Source organism: Meriones unguiculatus, chromosome 1, assembly GCF_030254825.1.
Source record: "Meriones unguiculatus strain TT.TT164.6M chromosome 1, Bangor_MerUng_6.1, whole genome shotgun sequence".
NCBI classification, from domain to species: Eukaryota; Metazoa; Chordata; class Mammalia; order Rodentia; family Muridae; genus Meriones; species Meriones unguiculatus.
The window spans coordinates 35800558-35819452 of record NC_083349.1 but is presented as its reverse complement, the minus strand read 5'-3'; the positions used below and the strand labels follow the sequence as shown (position 1 = coordinate 35819452).

The 18895-nt window shown below is 40.8% G+C and overlaps 1 protein-coding gene across 1 annotated transcript in view; it reads left to right on the top strand.

Moving 5' to 3' along the window:
• Rorb (RAR related orphan receptor B) overlaps positions 1-18895 on the top strand; it is a 179799-nt gene that overhangs the window by 134446 nt on the left and 26458 nt on the right. The window contains exons 4-6 of the mRNA XM_060387328.1: positions 7-408; positions 15526-15647; positions 17057-17189. Of these exons, the coding sequence (XP_060243311.1) occupies positions 7-408; positions 15526-15647; positions 17057-17189 (657 nt within the window). The remainder of the gene's footprint in view (positions 1-6; positions 409-15525; positions 15648-17056; positions 17190-18895) is intronic.

Below are 18895 nucleotides of genomic sequence, written 5' to 3'. Positions count from 1 at the left end.
TCCCAGCTGTGAAGTTCGGGAGGATGTCCAAGAAGCAGCGGGACAGCCTGTACGCTGAGGTGCAGAAACATCAGCAGCGGCTGCAGGAGCAGCGGCAGCAGCAGAGCGGGGAGGCGGAGGCCCTTGCCAGGGTCTACGGCAGCAGCATCAGCAACGGCCTCGGCAACCTGAGCACCGAGACGGGCGGCACGTACTCCAATGGGCACGTCATCGACCTCCCCAAGTCCGAGGGCTATTACAACATAGATTCTGGCCAGCCGTCTCCCGATCAGTCAGGACTGGACATGACTGGAATCAAACAGATAAAGCAGGAACCTATCTATGACCTCACATCCGTACCCAACTTGTTTACCTATAGCTCTTTCAACAACGGGCAGTTAGCTCCAGGGATAACAGTGACTGAGATCGGTGAGTACGGATCTTCTTCGAGTTTTATGTCCCCAAGTTCTCCCTCGAAGGTGCCTTAGACCTACTTAGTGAAATCATTTTCCCAGCCCTAAATTAAATTGCATCCATACCTGGTTTCTACTGGGAAATTTTAAATGGTTTAAAAACACCCCCTCCCAAATGTCACTATCTTCTTGCCCCACAAAAGTTCTTATGAGTGAAAAAATAGAAAGAAAGTATCTGTAAGGGAAGAATGGATGCTCTCGGGTGAATCTGAGTTCTTATTTTCTAGCTATACAAAGTAATGTTCTTGAAAGGGAAGTGGGCACAGCATAGAGCAATACAATGAACGGTTCTCCAAGATGGATGCCGCAACGCTGTAAGCACATGGTAACCCCCAGACTCCCTCCTTGTGAATGTGCAGGCCAGAAGAAAGCTATGGATTCGATTAATCTACATTCGCAAATCTGACATGGGAGTTCTGGGGAGAATGCTCACACACGCAAGATACTGATTTTAATCTCCAGTATCCATGTTTGTATAAACATGGTAACCCACTTATAATCTCAGCACTAACAAGGGAGACACAGGCAGACCACTGGGCTTCTTAGCCAACCAGCCTAGACTACTTGAGGTCCAGGCCACAGAGAGAGCCTGTCTCAAAGCAACAAAGTGGACAGGTCCGGATGAGCATCAGCCAAGGTTGTCCCACGTACATGCATACTCGTATGCCGGCATAGGCACATGTGCATGCGGGGTTCTGAATCACAGCAACGGAGATTAGGTACGGTTTTGTGATACAGAGTAACAGTCAGTGGCTGACAGCTTTCAGTTATGCTGACTTTTGACTTCTTAGGGCATGATCTGAGGGGTGCCAGGTGGTGATTTGGTTTTGCTCTTTTAACTCAACAGCCTAAGAGATGTTTACTGAGTCAATCTAATGAACCGCCACAGAAATAGCGAAAGACTCTTAGCGCGTTTTCCTCCCTGACAGCAGAGCTGCATGTCCACCTCACCATGGAAAAGCTATATCAAAGGCAGAAATGACTATTTCCAGGCTAAATAGGCAACCTGAGTTCAAATCCAGGCTCTGCAGTGTACAATGTAGTTGTCGAGCAAGTTCCTTGATCACAGAATGTTTGAAAAGGACAGAGCACGGTTTCAGGTCACAGGGATGCCGTAAGAAGCTCAAGACTGGACAAAGTGCCCATTACATCTGCTATAGGTATCTTTATAAGCCCTGTGCTTTGTTACTATCAAGTAGGTGCCTGGAGCCCACGAGTGCTTTCATCTTAACTTGCTGTGAACATATAACGAAGTCTATGGCTGTGTTCTAGGCTGCTCATAACACGTATTTGAGGAAGAAGTGATGTCACACAATGATAAACCTGAGATGTTATTTCTCTGTTTCAGTGGATCCTAATGTGGCAGAAAATTAAGTTGTTGACAGCTCAACCAAGACACACCAATAAGGGACTCTGACTAGTCATTGCTATTTCCACCCATGTCTTTATTGTACAGAAGAGACTTTGTTAACATTTTGTCTTCACAAAAGCCTTAAGAAGAAAAAATCCTAGTTTACAAATAAAACAAAGAACAAAAAAAGCCTTAAGAAGAAAAAAAAATCCTAGTTTACAAGTAAAACAAACAAACAAACAAAAAACCCACAGAGGCAATTTGCTGCTTCAGAAGAAGCCTGCGGTAACTCTATGATAGAACTCAGGGTCTACTTCAGAAAATCTGATTCCAGGGTATTGTGGCTCATCTATTTACCTGCTACTTACTGCATTCACAACTCCTAGGGATGGCTTTTGTACATAAAAGCCCTCAGTTTTTCCAAAAAGGGGTGTCAAAACAAAATAAGATACAATTAAATATGCAATTTCTTGAGTGTAGTATTGGTTTTGACCGTACGTTTAAATCTTAATGAAATGAAAACTTGAAATCACTTGGCAATCTTTGGCCTCGCACACAAAGGGGAAGCTTTCATGCTTTATTTATTACTTACCATCCCTAGGAATTTTTATAAGAAAGATAGAGCTAAAACCGTTGGCTCCGAGTTCCTTCGGACAGTCACTTTCCCTTCCGGGGTTCTCAGCCTATCTTCCTATGAGCCAACAGAAGAGAACTGGATAATCTCATGTTTTATCTGGGCTTCCTCCAGAGGCACAGACACCGAAAAAGAACTTTCCATAAGTATTTCAAGACATTATTAGTCTTTACAGATCTCTATGTGTGCTCTAAATTTTCATCGGACTTTAAGGGTGAACTTAGAATTGTCCTGTGAGTACTCTCAAATGTAACAGGCTTTTGAACCTAAACATTGGCTCTGTTCAGAATTTGCTAAAACAGCAATGCCACCTAGTGGACGCAAGCCCATTCCAGCCCGTATGGATGTGGGCGTACGTGCTTACAAGGCCACAGCTGGATGACGGATGGCTTGTCTTAACGAGCTGTCTAAAACTTGCCATCCGTGTCACTAAAACGCTAAGTCCGTAGCAGCGCCATTATGCAAGAAAGCAGCAGAGAGCGATTATGGACTCTGGTTCACAGCCAAGCTGCAGCCTTGGGCGAGTAAGTTAATGTCTGTGTGTCTCAGCTCTGTGTGCTTCTACTTATCCACTGTGTAAGAGGATAGCAGAGCTGGGACTTATACCTTCTGTGGATGTTACTTGTCATGCCTCAGAACTGTCATTATCACAATATGATCAACATTGTAAATTATTACATAATAAGGTTCTTGATGTTACATAATAAGGCAGTACGATCAGCTTTTATTAAGTACCCATTGTACTAATACTCTACCTTTAATTTTATGGCAGTCTGTGAATGACTGTTTACCCATTTTACAGAAGAAAATATTGAGGCTCAGAGGTCACAGTCTTAAGTAGAAGCTCATTGGCCTTGCTACAGAAAAGCATGCTTGGCACTTGATGCTTTCTGACATAGTTCTAGGTGACACTAAATGTTCATATAGTTTTCTGCAGACCTTTTGACTTGATTTGCTCATTGGGCATCTGAACCACTTGGGCGGTGGCATGCTGTCACTGAGAAAGTTCTGTATGATGAATTCAAGGCTCTGGCACACTAAGAAATTTGTGAGCATCACTCTTGGCTACTGGTTCTAACTGCTTCCTCTGGTTTCTAAGAGAGTAAAGGACATGCAGTTCTGCCATCATGCTGATCACCCTTGCCAATAGATCTTTTTTTTCCTTTTTAAGCAAGTTTTTTATTGCCCTATGTTCAACAAGGTCTTGCAGCTTTGAAATATTTAATAAAACGCATTTGTGAACCACACTATAACAGACTGAACAACTTGCACAAGTCACCAAGTCAATTATGCAAGTGTTACCAAAGTCAGGCATAAGCGCAAACCAAGTCCATCATTCCCTAAGAGTGCCAGAAGAACTCACACTTCCCGGGATAAGGACCCTGATGGTAACAGTTTCTGTTTAAAGGGAAAATGTGAACATCTTTTCACAAGTTTCAGTCAGCATGAGGTTCACCCCTTGCTTCATGTCAATGGTGAGTAAGCCTTGCGATGAGGTTTCCTAAGGCACAGCGTTAGTTAACCAGTAAGGCTTAATTCTAACTTAAGCAATTCATTTTGAAACCAAAGACTCTCATGCATGTTTTTGAAGGATTTCTTTTCACAATATTCCAGTCACTGGAAATAAGCAAAACATGGTTTCTACCTTTGTCATCTATGTGACAGGTGTCAAAAGAAATAATTCCAATTCAGAACAGCATAGACTGGCCATCAGCAGCAAGACAGCCAGCCTAGCATGCATAAGACCTGTAGCTGGATCCACTGCATGCTAAACTAAGTGAATTAATTTTTAAAACTGTCATGTAACCCAAGTCCTAGGTGATCCTGCATGTGCAGGCCTGGGAGCTGGTGAATATCAGTTACTCAGGCCTCTTCTTATCAGGAAACTTTTTTATTTCCAGAATCTTGAGGCTGGAAAGCAAAACACAGTTAAGTGAACAGAGACAACAAAGAATATTTCAGAAATATATCCCTGGGCTTTTCAAAATCCCAAAAGAAAAAGAAGTCATGAAATAAGAAGAGGCTGGAAGTCAACCACAAATTAATATTTAGGCCTCAGTATTGACAGGGTTTGGCTGGAAATTTACTTCAAGCTAGGGTGATGGATGTGTTATGTCTCTGGGAATAAAATTTTGTGTGATTGGTAATAGAGAAGGGAAGCTAGGCAAAAGATTCTCAGCAAGTGAGCAGAAAATAAAATGGAACCACTGGCTTTTGCTTCCCAATACAGCTCTCTGAAGCTCTAGGGAGGATGCAGAGATTATACCCTCAATAAAGCCCACTTAAGCTGGAAGATAATTGTCAAAGTATCTAGAAGTTTCCAGACAAGATAAATCAAGGGGCCAAACAATATTTTTGAAAGGTGAAAGAGAGAAAATTTAGACAGGTAGGTAGGTAGATAGATAGATAGATACATAGATAGATACATAGATACATAGATATGGATGGACATGCATACTTAAAGAGGGATAGTGTGCTTTCCCTCCAAATATAGACAAGAGAATATGAACTAACTGGTCTCATTGTTCCCACATAGTGTTAACATGGATTCCTCCTCATATTCCTTTCTTGTTCTATTCATGGAATCTGGAGTCTAAAGTAACAAACATAGAAATAGCCCTCATTTTAGATGTGTCTATTATGTAACTGGGTATGACTAGACAGAAGAGACTACACAAGTTGATTGGCACAAATGTGGTCTAGTCTCAGTAGCGTGTAGCTTTATGCTGATAAGGCTACAGAGAGATTCAAAAGACATTTCCCAGGTGCTTTCTTTTCCAATTTTTTCTGTAAGTTTCAAATGTTGACTTTTAAAACTCTGAGTAGATACTCTGGACTTAAAGCAGCTCTTTTTAATGACCTAGACATTTATAAGTAAGTGCTCTGTTACTGCTGCTGTTTAACTTCCTGTGGGGATGTGACACAGAGAACACAAGCTGCAGCCCATGAAGTACCCATGTCCCCTCGTCACCTGTGAAAGTACAAGTAACATTCAGAGTAGCAATCTAGCAGGCCATTAACACAAATAGGATACTAAATCCACGAGAGGAAGCATTCAAATGCTCTGAAGAAAGGAAAATCCACTTTGCCATGGTTTATCCTTTCTTGGCTTGAGTGAAGACATTTTGCAAATGTCCTATAACCCCACCCAATTCCAGCCAAAGTGAATCTCTAGACCTCTAGGGAAAGTGCACTAAGATTTGCCATCATAGGTCCACGTGGGCTTGTTCCAAATGTTGAGGTTTATGAGGCTTAGTCTCCTCATCTGAAAAGTAAGGCAACTGGGGAAAAAATGGCCTCAAAGGATCATGGGGGTTTTTTCACCTAAAAGTCACTTTGCAGAGAGCTTTGACAATGCACACAGACAACCCGTGTTTCAGCCAATGAAATTGGAAGAACACAGAAAAAAAATAGTAAAGAGAGACTTTTGAGTCACTGTGCAATCCCTGGCAGTGCTGACAAGCATGGCTGTGACAGAAGCCAGCGAGCCTGTCCTCGGAGCCCAGGAAACTCTCCTCTGGGCTCCCACTTAGAGACATGACTACTGTCAAAACACAGTCAAGCACCATTTTCTTGCCTCTATCTTCTGTCTCCCCAAAACATACAACTAAGTAAATAATAACAAAGAAAGTCAGGGGCACCAAGAGACATCTGAGGGGGTAGGCAGTGTGACCAGTACCAATACGTTCATGTTTCTATCCAAGGGAAGTATCCTATGAGCAACTGCACAAGCGTAGCTTCAGGGCAAATCTACCTGTCCTCACAGGCGCCCTCCAGGAGGGTCACTTCCAAGCCTCTCTTGAAGGAAAAACAAATATGTTCATGAGGTAAAATAAAGTATGTTCTTGACTACTGAGGAGTGCCACCAGGTCACCAGAAAGAGACACGCTTAGCCCCTATGATACTTCAACATCATCATGTTCGTTCATCACTCACAGATTATCTCTCAGTGTCTGCTTAGTTCAAGCATTCTATCTTTCATTCAGAGAAGGAACACCCTAAGTGGACTAAGCTAATCAACCTGATTTGCCACATGCTTTTGAGCTGACTGTGATTAGAACTGATTCTAACTGATGTGTGGCCATGAATTATTTTAGCTGGTACTCAGGACAAAGGACCCTGTAGCTGGTTTTAATGGTCTGCCAAATCCACCTTTATAGGTATCCTTTAGTAAATCAGCTTCCAAAGACTATTAATATCCCCCAATGGTGATGCTGAGGTTCCCCGCTGGCACACTTAGGGCAGTGATATCCCATAATCCAGAAAGTACACAAAGCATTTTGAGAGCAGAAAGGCTCTAAGCAAATGTAAAGGTTTCTCTATACTACAGTCAATGCAAACATGCATGCTCAGTTCACGTGCTTATGAACATACACATCTATTTACAGTACATAAACTCTTAATAAAGCTTTCCTAACATGCTAACGTTTACCAGAGTAAGAAAATCTTCTAAAACACCTTTTCAATTTTGAGTCAAAATTGTGAAAAATTGATCTTCAGTGAAATTCCCCTAGAGATACTATTTTAGGATTAATTTTTGCTCAGGATTCAAAAACTTCTTCGTAAGAAGATTCTAAAATCCACCAGCAAGGGGGAAAAAAGCATTGAGAAGCCACTGGAAAGGCAATTCCGTTTTATACACTCAATTTCAAAAGCCATCATAGATATGAAACGTTTCGCAGTAAGGAAAGGGAGTGATTTTGGGACGGTCTGCTTTGGTTTATAGAGAGGGATGCGGGGACCTACAAGGTGACCTTTGACATGGCTTTTGCTGACACCACCACCTTGAGTTCTGTTTCCAAGTGTTATGCTACAGCAGGCCGTGCTTTCACCATATTGTGAGTCTTGACCTTGGCTTTATCACTGGATGGGATGGCACGGATCTTGCTGTGTTTTTATGATCCATTTTTGAGAGACCCGGTGAGGGTTAAAATACCACAGTGGCCAAGGTAGCAAGAAATGTCTACTGATCATCAGATTGATGGACATCAGTACACTTTACAACTACTAGCCTAGCACATGGCTATCTACCAAGTAGAAGAGGCTTTATTTCTGTGATGGGTATAACTCAAGGAAACCCGTTGAATTGGGAAAAGTTTAATTTTGTTTCCTTAATTTGGGGTGTAAACTTTCTTTGAAATCATATCCTCAATACTAAAGAGAACAAATTTACCATGTAAACATGAGCCCTGTCTATGAGGCCTAGAAAGGCCTATTCTGTAAATAAGAACCTGTTAGCTCCTTTGCAAGCAGGCTCTGCAAACATTTTGGATAGTTTCGTTCTGGACTACTTAAAGGCATTATTTTAAACCAGCTAATTAAAATAATTATTTAAATTGTTAATTTAAATTAGTATACTTTTTAAAGATTTAAGTATTTGATAGTATAGAAGTGGTCTCCTAAGGTTACCTCTAAATTATTTTTTTTTCTAAAGGTCAAAAATGTATTGATTAAACTTCCAAAAGTGCACTGGGAAGGGCGGGGTTGCTTCCATCCAAATTAACAATCAATCCATGTGTCAACAAAATTCGGATAATAAACATCAATCCTAGTGATGGCCCTGAGCAATTTTTATAATTAGGTTTCATCATCTGGGATCCTCTAACCGTCCTCTGGGCAGGATGAGGAGGTGTAGTTCTTAAAGGGGAATAGGAAGGCTTCTAACGGGCTCTGCACTCCATTGACTGTGTCTGTCATGTCAGACTCCCATGTGCCTTTAAAGCTGGGATCTGTATGCTCTCTTCAGCCTGGTAGGATGCTTCTCGCATGAGTCAAAAAGAACAAAATGTGCCAGGGAGCCTCTCATACTTGAGTCACTCTGTCTCCCAAAACCAAGGACAGTGTCACCGTGGCTAAACTTTCCTATGGATGGAACCAAGACAGTAAGAGATGAATTGACTTTCTCAAAAGAATAAACTAAGTAAGGTTGGAGAGGGGTTGTGTTTGCCTTCCCCATCTTCGAATACAGCTGCCTGACAGCTAATAACTGTCAAGCTCGCTCATCTCCATTGTTCTGTGGAGGAGGTCTTTTACTATGAAAGTTAATTTTGAAATGAAATGTTTTCATAATAGATTCTTTCTCAATTTTGTCAGCTGGTTTCAAGAAAGAAAATTCTAATTTCCCAAAAATTAGACATGCACCGTTGAAATAAGACAAAGCATGCATGATCCAAAACAGCTTTCAGCCAGCCAGTTCGGAGAAAGCATCCTCTTAGGCAGCTAATTTCTTTTTGCTACTTCTTCATTTTTATTATTTATTCGTTTGTTTATTTATTTATTTATTTATTTTGCATTTTGGATCAGCTCAGCCAAAATACAGGTGCTTAATGTGCTCTTTTGATCCTTCTCAATTACTCCTCCTTTTCACCTCCTGTCAACATGCTGTTGAATGTGGCATGGTCTTTCTGAATATTAAGAAAATATTAACAGTCCTAATCATCTGTTTGCTAGTCCTTGCCACGTATTACCTACAGCAACCTGGTGTATGCCATTTTCACTGTTTCCTATTTGTGCACTCCATAACTAAGCTATAAACTACAAAGTGTAAGACTATAGCCTCAGATTTTGTTAACATGTTATTTTCTGAGAACTCTAAAGATCTTTTGGCTGGTCTACATAAAGTAAAAAAAAAATCAATTTTGCTACTTTCTGATACGAGTTGACAAAAGAGTTCCCATGAAAAGCAAACCATTCTATTCAGAGTCCCTGGAGAAGGTAATGAAGGCCGGACAATGGGCTGAGCCAACAAACAACCCATAGGTTATTGTCACCAACTCCCACTGACAAGAATACAAACCATAAATGACAAAGCTGCTATTTCATCAAAGGCAAATGGATCGCTGATGGATGGGTCACTGAAGCTTCGGAGTTACTGACGGTTTGAGTCTAGTCAAGAAACCACTGCACATGCTCTAGTAAACAGCAGAAAGGTATAAATGGTGACTCACAGGCAAGAGACAATATGTGCATTTGGTTAGTGCCTCACCTATCAGCCAGCTGGTTTAATATATTATAGTGTCATATATTATAGTTGTGCCTCAAAGCTTATAGTCTGGGGAGCCTTGATACCAAGAAACCTAACACAGGGGCATAAACCTGCCTTCAGAGAGTCTGTGGCGATAGGCTGGCATGAATCCAAAGTGAATCCCCTAAGCGTTCCACTGCCACGCTAGTAACATAGACAGAGCGCTCAGCACTCCTGTAGATCCTTAAGGCAAATGACAAATTAAAAATTCATTAATCGCTTCGGTTGAGGCTAGAGTACAGTATTTTAGGAAAATATTTCCAAACTTTAAAAAAAAAGGAACCAAAGTGGGGTGGGGGGTGTAGTTCACTGAGGAGAAACCATCCATTCTCTTGGGGAGCGAGAGGGAGCAGGGGGGGGGTTCAGATGCCAGCCCTCCAGAGCCATGCAGAACATCCAATATCATCAGTCTTCCCCACTCAGTACACTTAGAGCTGGTGCTCCTGGTAATAACACTAAGAGCAGCAATTCTCAGGACCTGAGATCCTAATGAAACCACCTGTGGGATGCTAGACCCACAACTGAGACAGTGTAGCTTTTGGAGAGCACCATTTGCTGAAATGTCTAGTGAGAGCTAAAATAAGCCACTTTGGTGGGGGGAAAAAACCCGCTGAGTGGTTGGAATCAGAGCTGCAGAAGGTCATTTGCTATTTTGGGAGCTGCAAGCTGGTCCCCGTTTTATAACATCACAGCTACAAACATGAAATTGTCACCTTGCCTGTCAGTTTTCTTCCCTGCTGAAGTAGAGGTGGCTTGCTTCCCATTGAACCTGGCTATGGGTGGCGTGTTGCTAAACTTTGCTGTATTGTTGAGTTGGTATGCAAGAAAAGTTGTTTGCCATACATTTCTGTAATTTTGCTCCAAAATGTTTTTCATGCATCTTTTTTCTGTCATCCAGCATAACTGACCTTTAAATCTCCATCTAGCTGTGTAAGCTCTCTCTCTTCTCTGGTATGCATCCCAAACATATCATGCAGAAAGTGCCGTAAAGAGGATTTTTTTTCACTTTGACTCACTGAATATATTACAGTGGGAAGTATTCAAGATGGACAAGAAGTGTGGAAGTCAGAGAGCGAGGGAGAAAAGAGAGAGATGCTGAGAAAGACAGAGACACATAAGAGAGACAGAGAGAGAAACAGACAGAGACAGGGACAGACGGAGAGACTTGTGGGATTATTTAGGCACCGACCATCTGAAAATGAAGGAAGGAGGTTAACTCCAGCTCCAGGCTTCCATAATTATTGCATACACTACAGAGAATTGCCATCAATCTTATTCCATTTTCCCTTCAAAAAATTTAATTTCTCTCTTTTTATTTCCCCTATCATAAGTAGAGTTAAGATTCCCCTTAAAACGTTTGGGGAAGTGTGACAATTTAGCAATATTGTTTAATATCTTTTCACTAAAAATGGCAGAGATTTTTCATGGATTAATATCTCATGTGACTTATGCATTTTAATTTTTTGTCTCACGTAGTTAATTCTTTTATGAATTTACAAGTTCTACTGACTAATTTTAAAACATAGATTCAACTAAGCTTTCACCTAAGAAAGGAATCAGGACTATTGGCTACATCTAAGTGTAATTTCACTGAAAGGAAAAAAAAAATGTATGTTTATCCATATGGAAGGTACAAGGTCTGTGAAGTTAATAAATACAAAATAAAAAACATGGGATTAATATTAATCTATAAATTCAACCTAGTTTCCCTGGCCTGCTCCAGAATCAGCACTGATTCCTCCTCATAACTGAGAGTAGAAGACAGGACTGAGGATGTTATTTCAGGTTTCGCACTCTTCAATAATATTTTATTAGCAATTACAGCAGCTTTCGGGCTCTCAGTGAGCTGCACAACGTCTGCATTACTGAGCATGCGTCCAGGAACTTTCCCGAGTGCTGCGGCTGTGTTGTCCTTAGAAGTCCCTTTCCCAGCCCCGATGAATCACCTCCTTCCTCCTGATCTCTGAAAGCATGGTGTCCATGTGCACCACCTCGAGACATGGCAGTTTGTGATATTCCTGTTGAACTCATTTTCCCAGCACAGCTCATACCAACTCCTCTTTCAGCATGTACCATCTTCAGCCCAAGCTAGTTAAAGAAACCAATAAAAGCCAACCGCTGAGAAGTAGCTGCAATCCAAGTCAGGGTACCAGAGGAAGGGTGTGTGATTGTCCAGTAAGATTCCATCTCCTCTGTTCTTTCTCCTTGGCCTCCTTTGTCTGGACTTTCTCATGTGGCTAGTCCCTGGAGGGGACTGCATCTGCTATTACCTTTTCTCTTGTTCCAGGCAGGGACTCTTGAAGTTCCTTTGGCTCCCTGCAGGAACTTAGCATACTGCACTCACTGTCTCTCCTTTGTCCTTTCTTTTTAAGTCCTTTTCACAACTGCAGACTCAGTCCAAGAAAACTATCTTGCTCTGATGTTCAATCATCCTTCTAAGGGAAAGAATGAGCCCTCTGGCCATACTCTTTTAAGACCAAAAATAGCTTTGCCCCGTGCTTTACTGACCTGAGCCCTGAAAGGACCGAGTGAGTTTGTGCGCACTACCGCACGGCAGTGGTAGCCTTCATTGCCAGGTACAAGCCTTGTGTTCAAAAGACACTTGACTTATTTCTCATCGCACGGATGTGGAAAATTACAGCCTATTCATAATGCTCACTTCTCTCAATTCTAAATGCTTAGGCTTTAAGAATATCAAACAAAAAGATCAAGGGGGGGGGAATGGAAGGATGTTTGGGAGGATATTTGATGGAAGAGGATGGATGTATTTATGTACAGATATATGGACATTTTCAAACCTCTGTAGAGTAGGTCACCCACGGTTAAGCTTCTGCTGTTGTTAATGTTCCTTGTTTTATTACCATATCTTCTAGTCCTGTGTGTTTGCTTTCAGAACTGTCTTGCATACAAACCTACGAGCCCCCTCTGTCATTACCTAGCCCAGCCCAGAGCATTGAATATCTTACTTACATTTTCACAACAACCTAATTCTGGTCTCACACTCACTAATGCATTGCCTTCTCTTTGCCACAACTAAGATGACCTTTCCAGAACGAAATGCTAATCATGTCACCCTCCTCCTTCTCAGTACCCTCTGGCTTCCCGTTGACAAAAGGTCAAGTCTAAAATCCTAGGAGAAGCAACAGCTGGGCCTTCTTCCTCAGCTATTCATGCTTCAGTCCTCCCCCCCCACACACACACACATAGCCTCATTTCTCCCTATCTCCTCCACATACTCAGTGTTATGAACACTGAACCTTTTGACAGAAATATATATATATATACATATATATATATATATATATATATATATATATCACTCCAGATCGGCTTTTGCAAACTGTGTGAAGTAGTCCAGAGTTGTCCGCTCTTCCTGAAACTTGTCTCTGCAGTAATAAAGTAAAAAGTTAAAAGGAAGTTGGTGATAAAGAATTAAAGGTTGTATAGTGTAATAGACAGCATTTGAAATGATGTAACTTAGTGTACGCCTCTGGCTTTGCCTTCTTAATATTACCCCCTCTACCCACAGTACATCTTACTCTCTTCCATGTCACAAACCACTATTCATCTTTCAAATTGTACGTTACATCCTTTCTTCCCCAGATTGAACTGAGCACTTTCTCTTTGAGAAATCCCCCAATAGGTAAGGGCATTTATTACACCTTACTATAACACTATTGTTAGATCCTAAAAAATAAATAAATTCAATGTCTTATTTTAATCTATACCTTGACCTGATAAATAGCTGTTGATTTTTTTAAAAAGCATATTTGTTGAGTGAACCCATAATAGTATTGTTTTCCTGTTCTTGAAAAACTCAGAGTCGTGAAGGGTCTGTGGCAGACAGTTCTGCAAAAAATAAACACACTATCAACCAGGCTAGAATCAGGACTCAACACCAAAGGAGAAAATCACAGTATTACCTGCCTGCCTTACTGTAGGAGGCTACAGAGAGGCAGGGAAGCCTTCATCACAAGCACACAAGCAACCAAGTCCTAGATTGATTGTAGACAATGTCCAATCTTCTTAGCCCTTTCACAAAGTCACTGTCCCTGCACTCCTCTTCAATACTCCACAAAACTGCAAGTGTCAAGCAGCAGAAGACCAGAGGATTCTTAAACTGTGGTCCACAGTTCCCAGAAGATAACATGGATGAGCAGATCGCCAGTCATAATGCTATTCTAAGTAGCAATTCTAGTTTTGCTTCTAAACCCTGAAGCCTGTGAGTAACCAACAAATCAGCATACCTTTGAAGATGAAAATAAGCCATTCCAAGTCTGAAGACTGTAAATCTTTAGTGTTAGGTTTTCATTGCATAACTACTGGGGAACAGATACCTATGTTTTTACATATAAATAATTAGACTCCCCAAATGAAATTGAAAAATAATGAACCATGACTTACCAATCTATTTTAATATAATGTAAAGAGTAATTCCCATCTTTCTTTATAACATAGGAGGATATTCAATAAACTTTGAATATAATATTTCATAAGGAAAGGAATTTGTAAAATAATATGCTTAAAGGCTAGAAATGTCAATGTTAAAGCCAACAAAATATGACCACCATCATAAGTTAGCATTTTGTAGTGTCTTTTTCTCTGTCACTTTATAGTTCTGGTTTGACTGAAAAAATGCTAGCATGTATTGAAATGTTTCCCATCAGTAGCACTGGTTGAAATATCAAATACCTTTCTTTCGTCTCCATTCAACTCTTCTCTCTGCCTCCCCGGTGAGAAATAGCACAGAAGTCTTCCCAGTTATAACCTGTAGCTACCATTTACTCAGTTTCCAATGTACCAGACAATCAGCTAAGGACAATTTCATTTAGAAAGTTTGTTAGAAGCATAACATACATTTGTCATCTTCTGTGTCACTGAAACTCAACCAACTTCACACTACGTACACCAGAAACACAGCAAGGAACATAGAGGGCACCAATATATTAGTTGGAGGTCTACCCTAGAAAACTAAAGTAACACCATTTAGAATAAAATCAAGCTTGCATGTCCAAAAGCTCCTGAAACATGAGAAAACTTCTACAAGAACAGTAGTTACCAAGCAGACTTGGTTGTCTCCATCCATGCACACACCATTTTCCATGCACACACCATTTACAGGATTGCTAAGCAGTTGTGGCATTTCAAGCTTCTCTTTTTCCCATGTATTCCAACTGCATGTGAGGTGATGAAGTGCCTTCAGCCAGCTCCATCTGACACAGGTGACACTCCTAGGTTTTCAGGGGAGCTTCCCTGTCCAGTTCTGTCACCACTCAACCAAAGCCAAAGTGACAGCAACTTAAGACAGAATATAAAATACAACTTACTTGAGACAGACAGCCCAAAAGGTAATCTGTCACTTACCTTTTGTTGATGTGATCATTTCCTTGTTTATAACTTTTTGACAAAATACCATCATATGAAAAGTTATAAGAGTGAATTTGATGGCTCTATGGACAAATTTTATTAGTTACCTACTCACAGGTTAATGTTATTTCATCTCTACCTCACTCTTGGTATTAACTATGAAAGATACACACACAGCACTACATGGAGATGGAAATGGAAATACATGTCACTGGGTGAAGTTTTGGCTCTTGCTTTGTTTCTCTTCTCTAGATAAACAGCCTTTTTTATTTTTACTGTATCATTTAATCCTAGTTTCAAAGATGAGCACATACACATATACTTAATCCCTTCTTTCTGGTATAATATATGACCACAGTGATTTTCAAAACATTTTTGAGTATTTGGGTTGCGTGTGTTAAACTGTTTAGAAATTGTCTGCCAAAAAGTGAAGTGGTATAGGGTAATTTAATATGTGCTTTAAAGGCAAACAGTTAGTTGAATGCTTTGAAACTTGCAATACACCAAAGTTATAATCAAGGGAGATGAAAAACTCATTATCAAAAGACAATAAAGAGTTTGGATGTTGTAAGGTAGGAGGCGGAGCTTAGCAGTTAGCCCCTCACCAACAGCATTCTCACAGACCAGCTTCTAGAAACCATTTCTTGCTGTAGATTTAGCTCGCAACACCTCAAATAAATATTTTTTTTCCTCATAGATCGAATTGCACAGAACATCATTAAGTCCCATTTGGAGACATGTCAGTACACAATGGAAGAGCTACATCAGCTGGCATGGCAGACCCATACTTACGAGGAAATAAAGGCGTATCAAAGCAAGGTACTCCCAGAACCCCGGGGCGCATCTCTGTGACTGCCAATTCTGGTTTCTCCAGATCAGCTCTATTGAAATTTCAGGCCTGAGCATTTTTTTACTACTGGGCTACTCTGTGCATTGTAGGGGCAATTCACTGCCTCTCCAGTTTCTACTGACTGAGGGTATCCACAACACAACAGTCCTCACACAGCGTGAAAAACAGAAATGTCTGCTTGATGCCAAAAGTTCCCTAGAAGGCAAACTGCCCAGATTGAAAGATATGGCCCAGTCTGAATGATGGGATATGATGTCCTTGTCACATGGTTTGGACTTCTCATGGTAGTCATGAGTTGAGCCAAGGAACAGAAAACATTAGATGATTACAACAAAAATGATGCCCAAGGGTTGCTAAACAAACACAGGGAACAAAGCATTCTACAGTTTTATTCTTGCCCAACATTTTTGAAAATGGCCCTATGAAAGGGTAGTTTACCCTATACTATTTGTAATATCCTGCTTCTCTACCTATACTAGACACATTTAAGGGAAAGCATTGCTCCTGAAGGCTCAGGATTCCTATTACTTGACTTCAAGCTGAGATTGCCAACCGCAAGATATCACCAGTTGATGGAAATTTAGTAAAAAAGTAAATGTATTTATCTAAACGTATGATTTAGTCAACATGCTGATCTCATTCTTGCTACTTTTATATAATTATAAAAACAGACATAAGAAGATCCATAAAAAGTAGACTTCACAGCCACATAGATTTAGGTTTCTTACTTCAAAGAAAATAACTCAAGTATTAAAATATAGTTGAGGGTTCTATGTTACTTACTAAAGTGATTTGAAACAAAATAAACAAAGAAAATTCTAACTCAAATTTGGTGGCTTCTGCCTGTAATTCCAGAACTCAGGAGGCAAGGGCAGAAGGATCTTTTGAATCTGAGGCCCCCTTGAGGTCCAGGTTCTGTTCTAGGCCAACCTGGACTGCACGGGAAAACTTTCCCCTCCTCCATAAAATAATTGACAACCAAAATATCAAGATATTCCTTTTCTTAAATGCTGTGGAAAGAACACAACATAAAAATATTATGTCCAGATTCCTGTAAAGACAATATTATGGTAGACACTAGGAGGAAATCACTCTTCCTGAACATGGGGTTTCTTTTTAGCTAGTGGACTAAGACTGAATTGTTGCAGTAAGAAATGGGGAAAATAGTCATTAAAAACAATTGTTTTGCATTCAGTAAACATAGTTTCTCCTAATTTGGCTTTAGTACTTTGATAATTGAGCATAATGGAATTCAAATAATTGAAAGGGAAAGAAAGAAAAAATCAATTGACTTTCCCACCTTGGGTGGCAGTGACAAGCGGGAGTGGGGCAGGCACCTTGGAGGAGGTCAGTCCAAGCACTGTGTCCTCTGCTTCAGTCCAGGGAGGCCCTGTGGCAACAGTGTGCCATCCAGATCACCCACGCCATCCAGTACGTGGTGGAGTTCGCAAAGCGGATCACAGGCTTCATGGAGCTGTGTCAGAACGATCAGATCTTACTCCTGAAGTCAGGTGAGCCTTGTGACCTGTTTGTTTGACGCTCTCCCCGAAAACCCTGCTCCCACAGGTAGGTCTTTTACCACCCACACTGTCAGCTAACTCCCTCAGGAAACTCGGTAATAAAAACGCCCTGATATTCATTCATTTCCCCCTTTGAAGTCAAATACAATTTTGCTTATTGAAAGTAGAGCTATTAATTGCGGAGGCTGAGATGCCCAGCTTGACAGGCAGTGAAAGCAATTAGTGTGTCAAGGTGGCTGAATTGCTGAGCTGGCGCTAAAACCAGCTCCTTGCCTCCTGCAACGGAACAAAAACATCCAGGCTGGCTGAGTTTGGCCTCCGTGGTCATGTCCAATCATTTTAATGAGAATAGCCTGCAGCCTGGATCTACTGGAAGAAACTCCTGTGTTGGGATCCTTCCTTCCTCTTTGATGCTCTCTTTAACACATAGGATTAATGCTGAAGCTGTTGTTGCCCTTCCAGGAAAGTAAAGTGCTTGTGTCTTTCTTGGATCCCTTTGAAAAGAAAATTGGAACATACTAGCACTTGAGTTCATCTTCCTGGACTCATCTACACTGAAAATAACATCCCTTTCCCACATGCATCTACATGTGCTGTCTCATTTATTCCTCTGAGACTGGTATCAATTCATACTTGAAGCAAAAAATGTAAACATGAAGAACGGTAAAAGGCTGTGTTAAATATCACAAATCATGAAAAAGGTGGTATTTGAACATGGGCCACATAGAGTTGTTATGGCAACATAATGTTGATTTCTTAACCAATGATACAAATGGGCAGAAACTTTGACTCAAGAACTGATTTCAGTGTTACCAGTTATCTAACCATCCTAAAATTTAGTTAAATAATCATTTATTTATTTTGCTCTCAAAGTGAAATAAAGTGGACAGGAGAGTTTACATTTTTGCTCACATAGAAGACAATCTGCTGGAGACAGCCTGGCATCAGCAAAGGCTCTGTGTTGGGGCTTCAGTTGCTGTCCCTATAGGAAAGATGTCTTCACAGATGGCCTGGACTTCCAGACGGAATAGTCATGGGGCTCCAGAAGCCAGAATTCTACAACGACACAGCAGGCGTTCCTCTAATCTTCTGACATACCTTAAGAAGTAACATTAGGCTATGTACACCGTCCTCTCTCAGTTGATGCCATCATGAAGGCCTGCCCAGGGTCCAATGTCCCAGTCATGGCTCCTATAGTAAGGTTTTGGAGGTATATAGAATAGAGGATATTCCTGTGACTCTCAGCAAAAACTAGGATCTGACCCATTTGATGTGTAACCTTGAAATAACACCTTAAGATATCAGTGTTCTAACCTTTAAAATAAGGAATGGGACTAGAAACAGAACTCCAAACTAGGAATTGTATCAAATGCAACAAAGGAGTTTTTCACAACAGTTCAGCGATTCAGCCACCATCGCAGGCTATGGAAGGAGTACTGTTAAAGGGGAACACAGTCCAGGGCATTCCTGAGATTCATATATCACCAACTCATGGCTGGTATCTCAGGGCTACTGAATTACATGATCATTATCATCTCTGCCTTCTTTATAAGTGTTGTCTCCAGTGTAAATTACTTAGGACCTTAAAGCCTCCTGTATATATGGAACTATGTAAAATTCACTTGAAATGGTCATTGCAAGTAGCAAATAAGATAATGACTGTAAGGAGGCCAGAAAACTGTCTTTCATAGTACAGA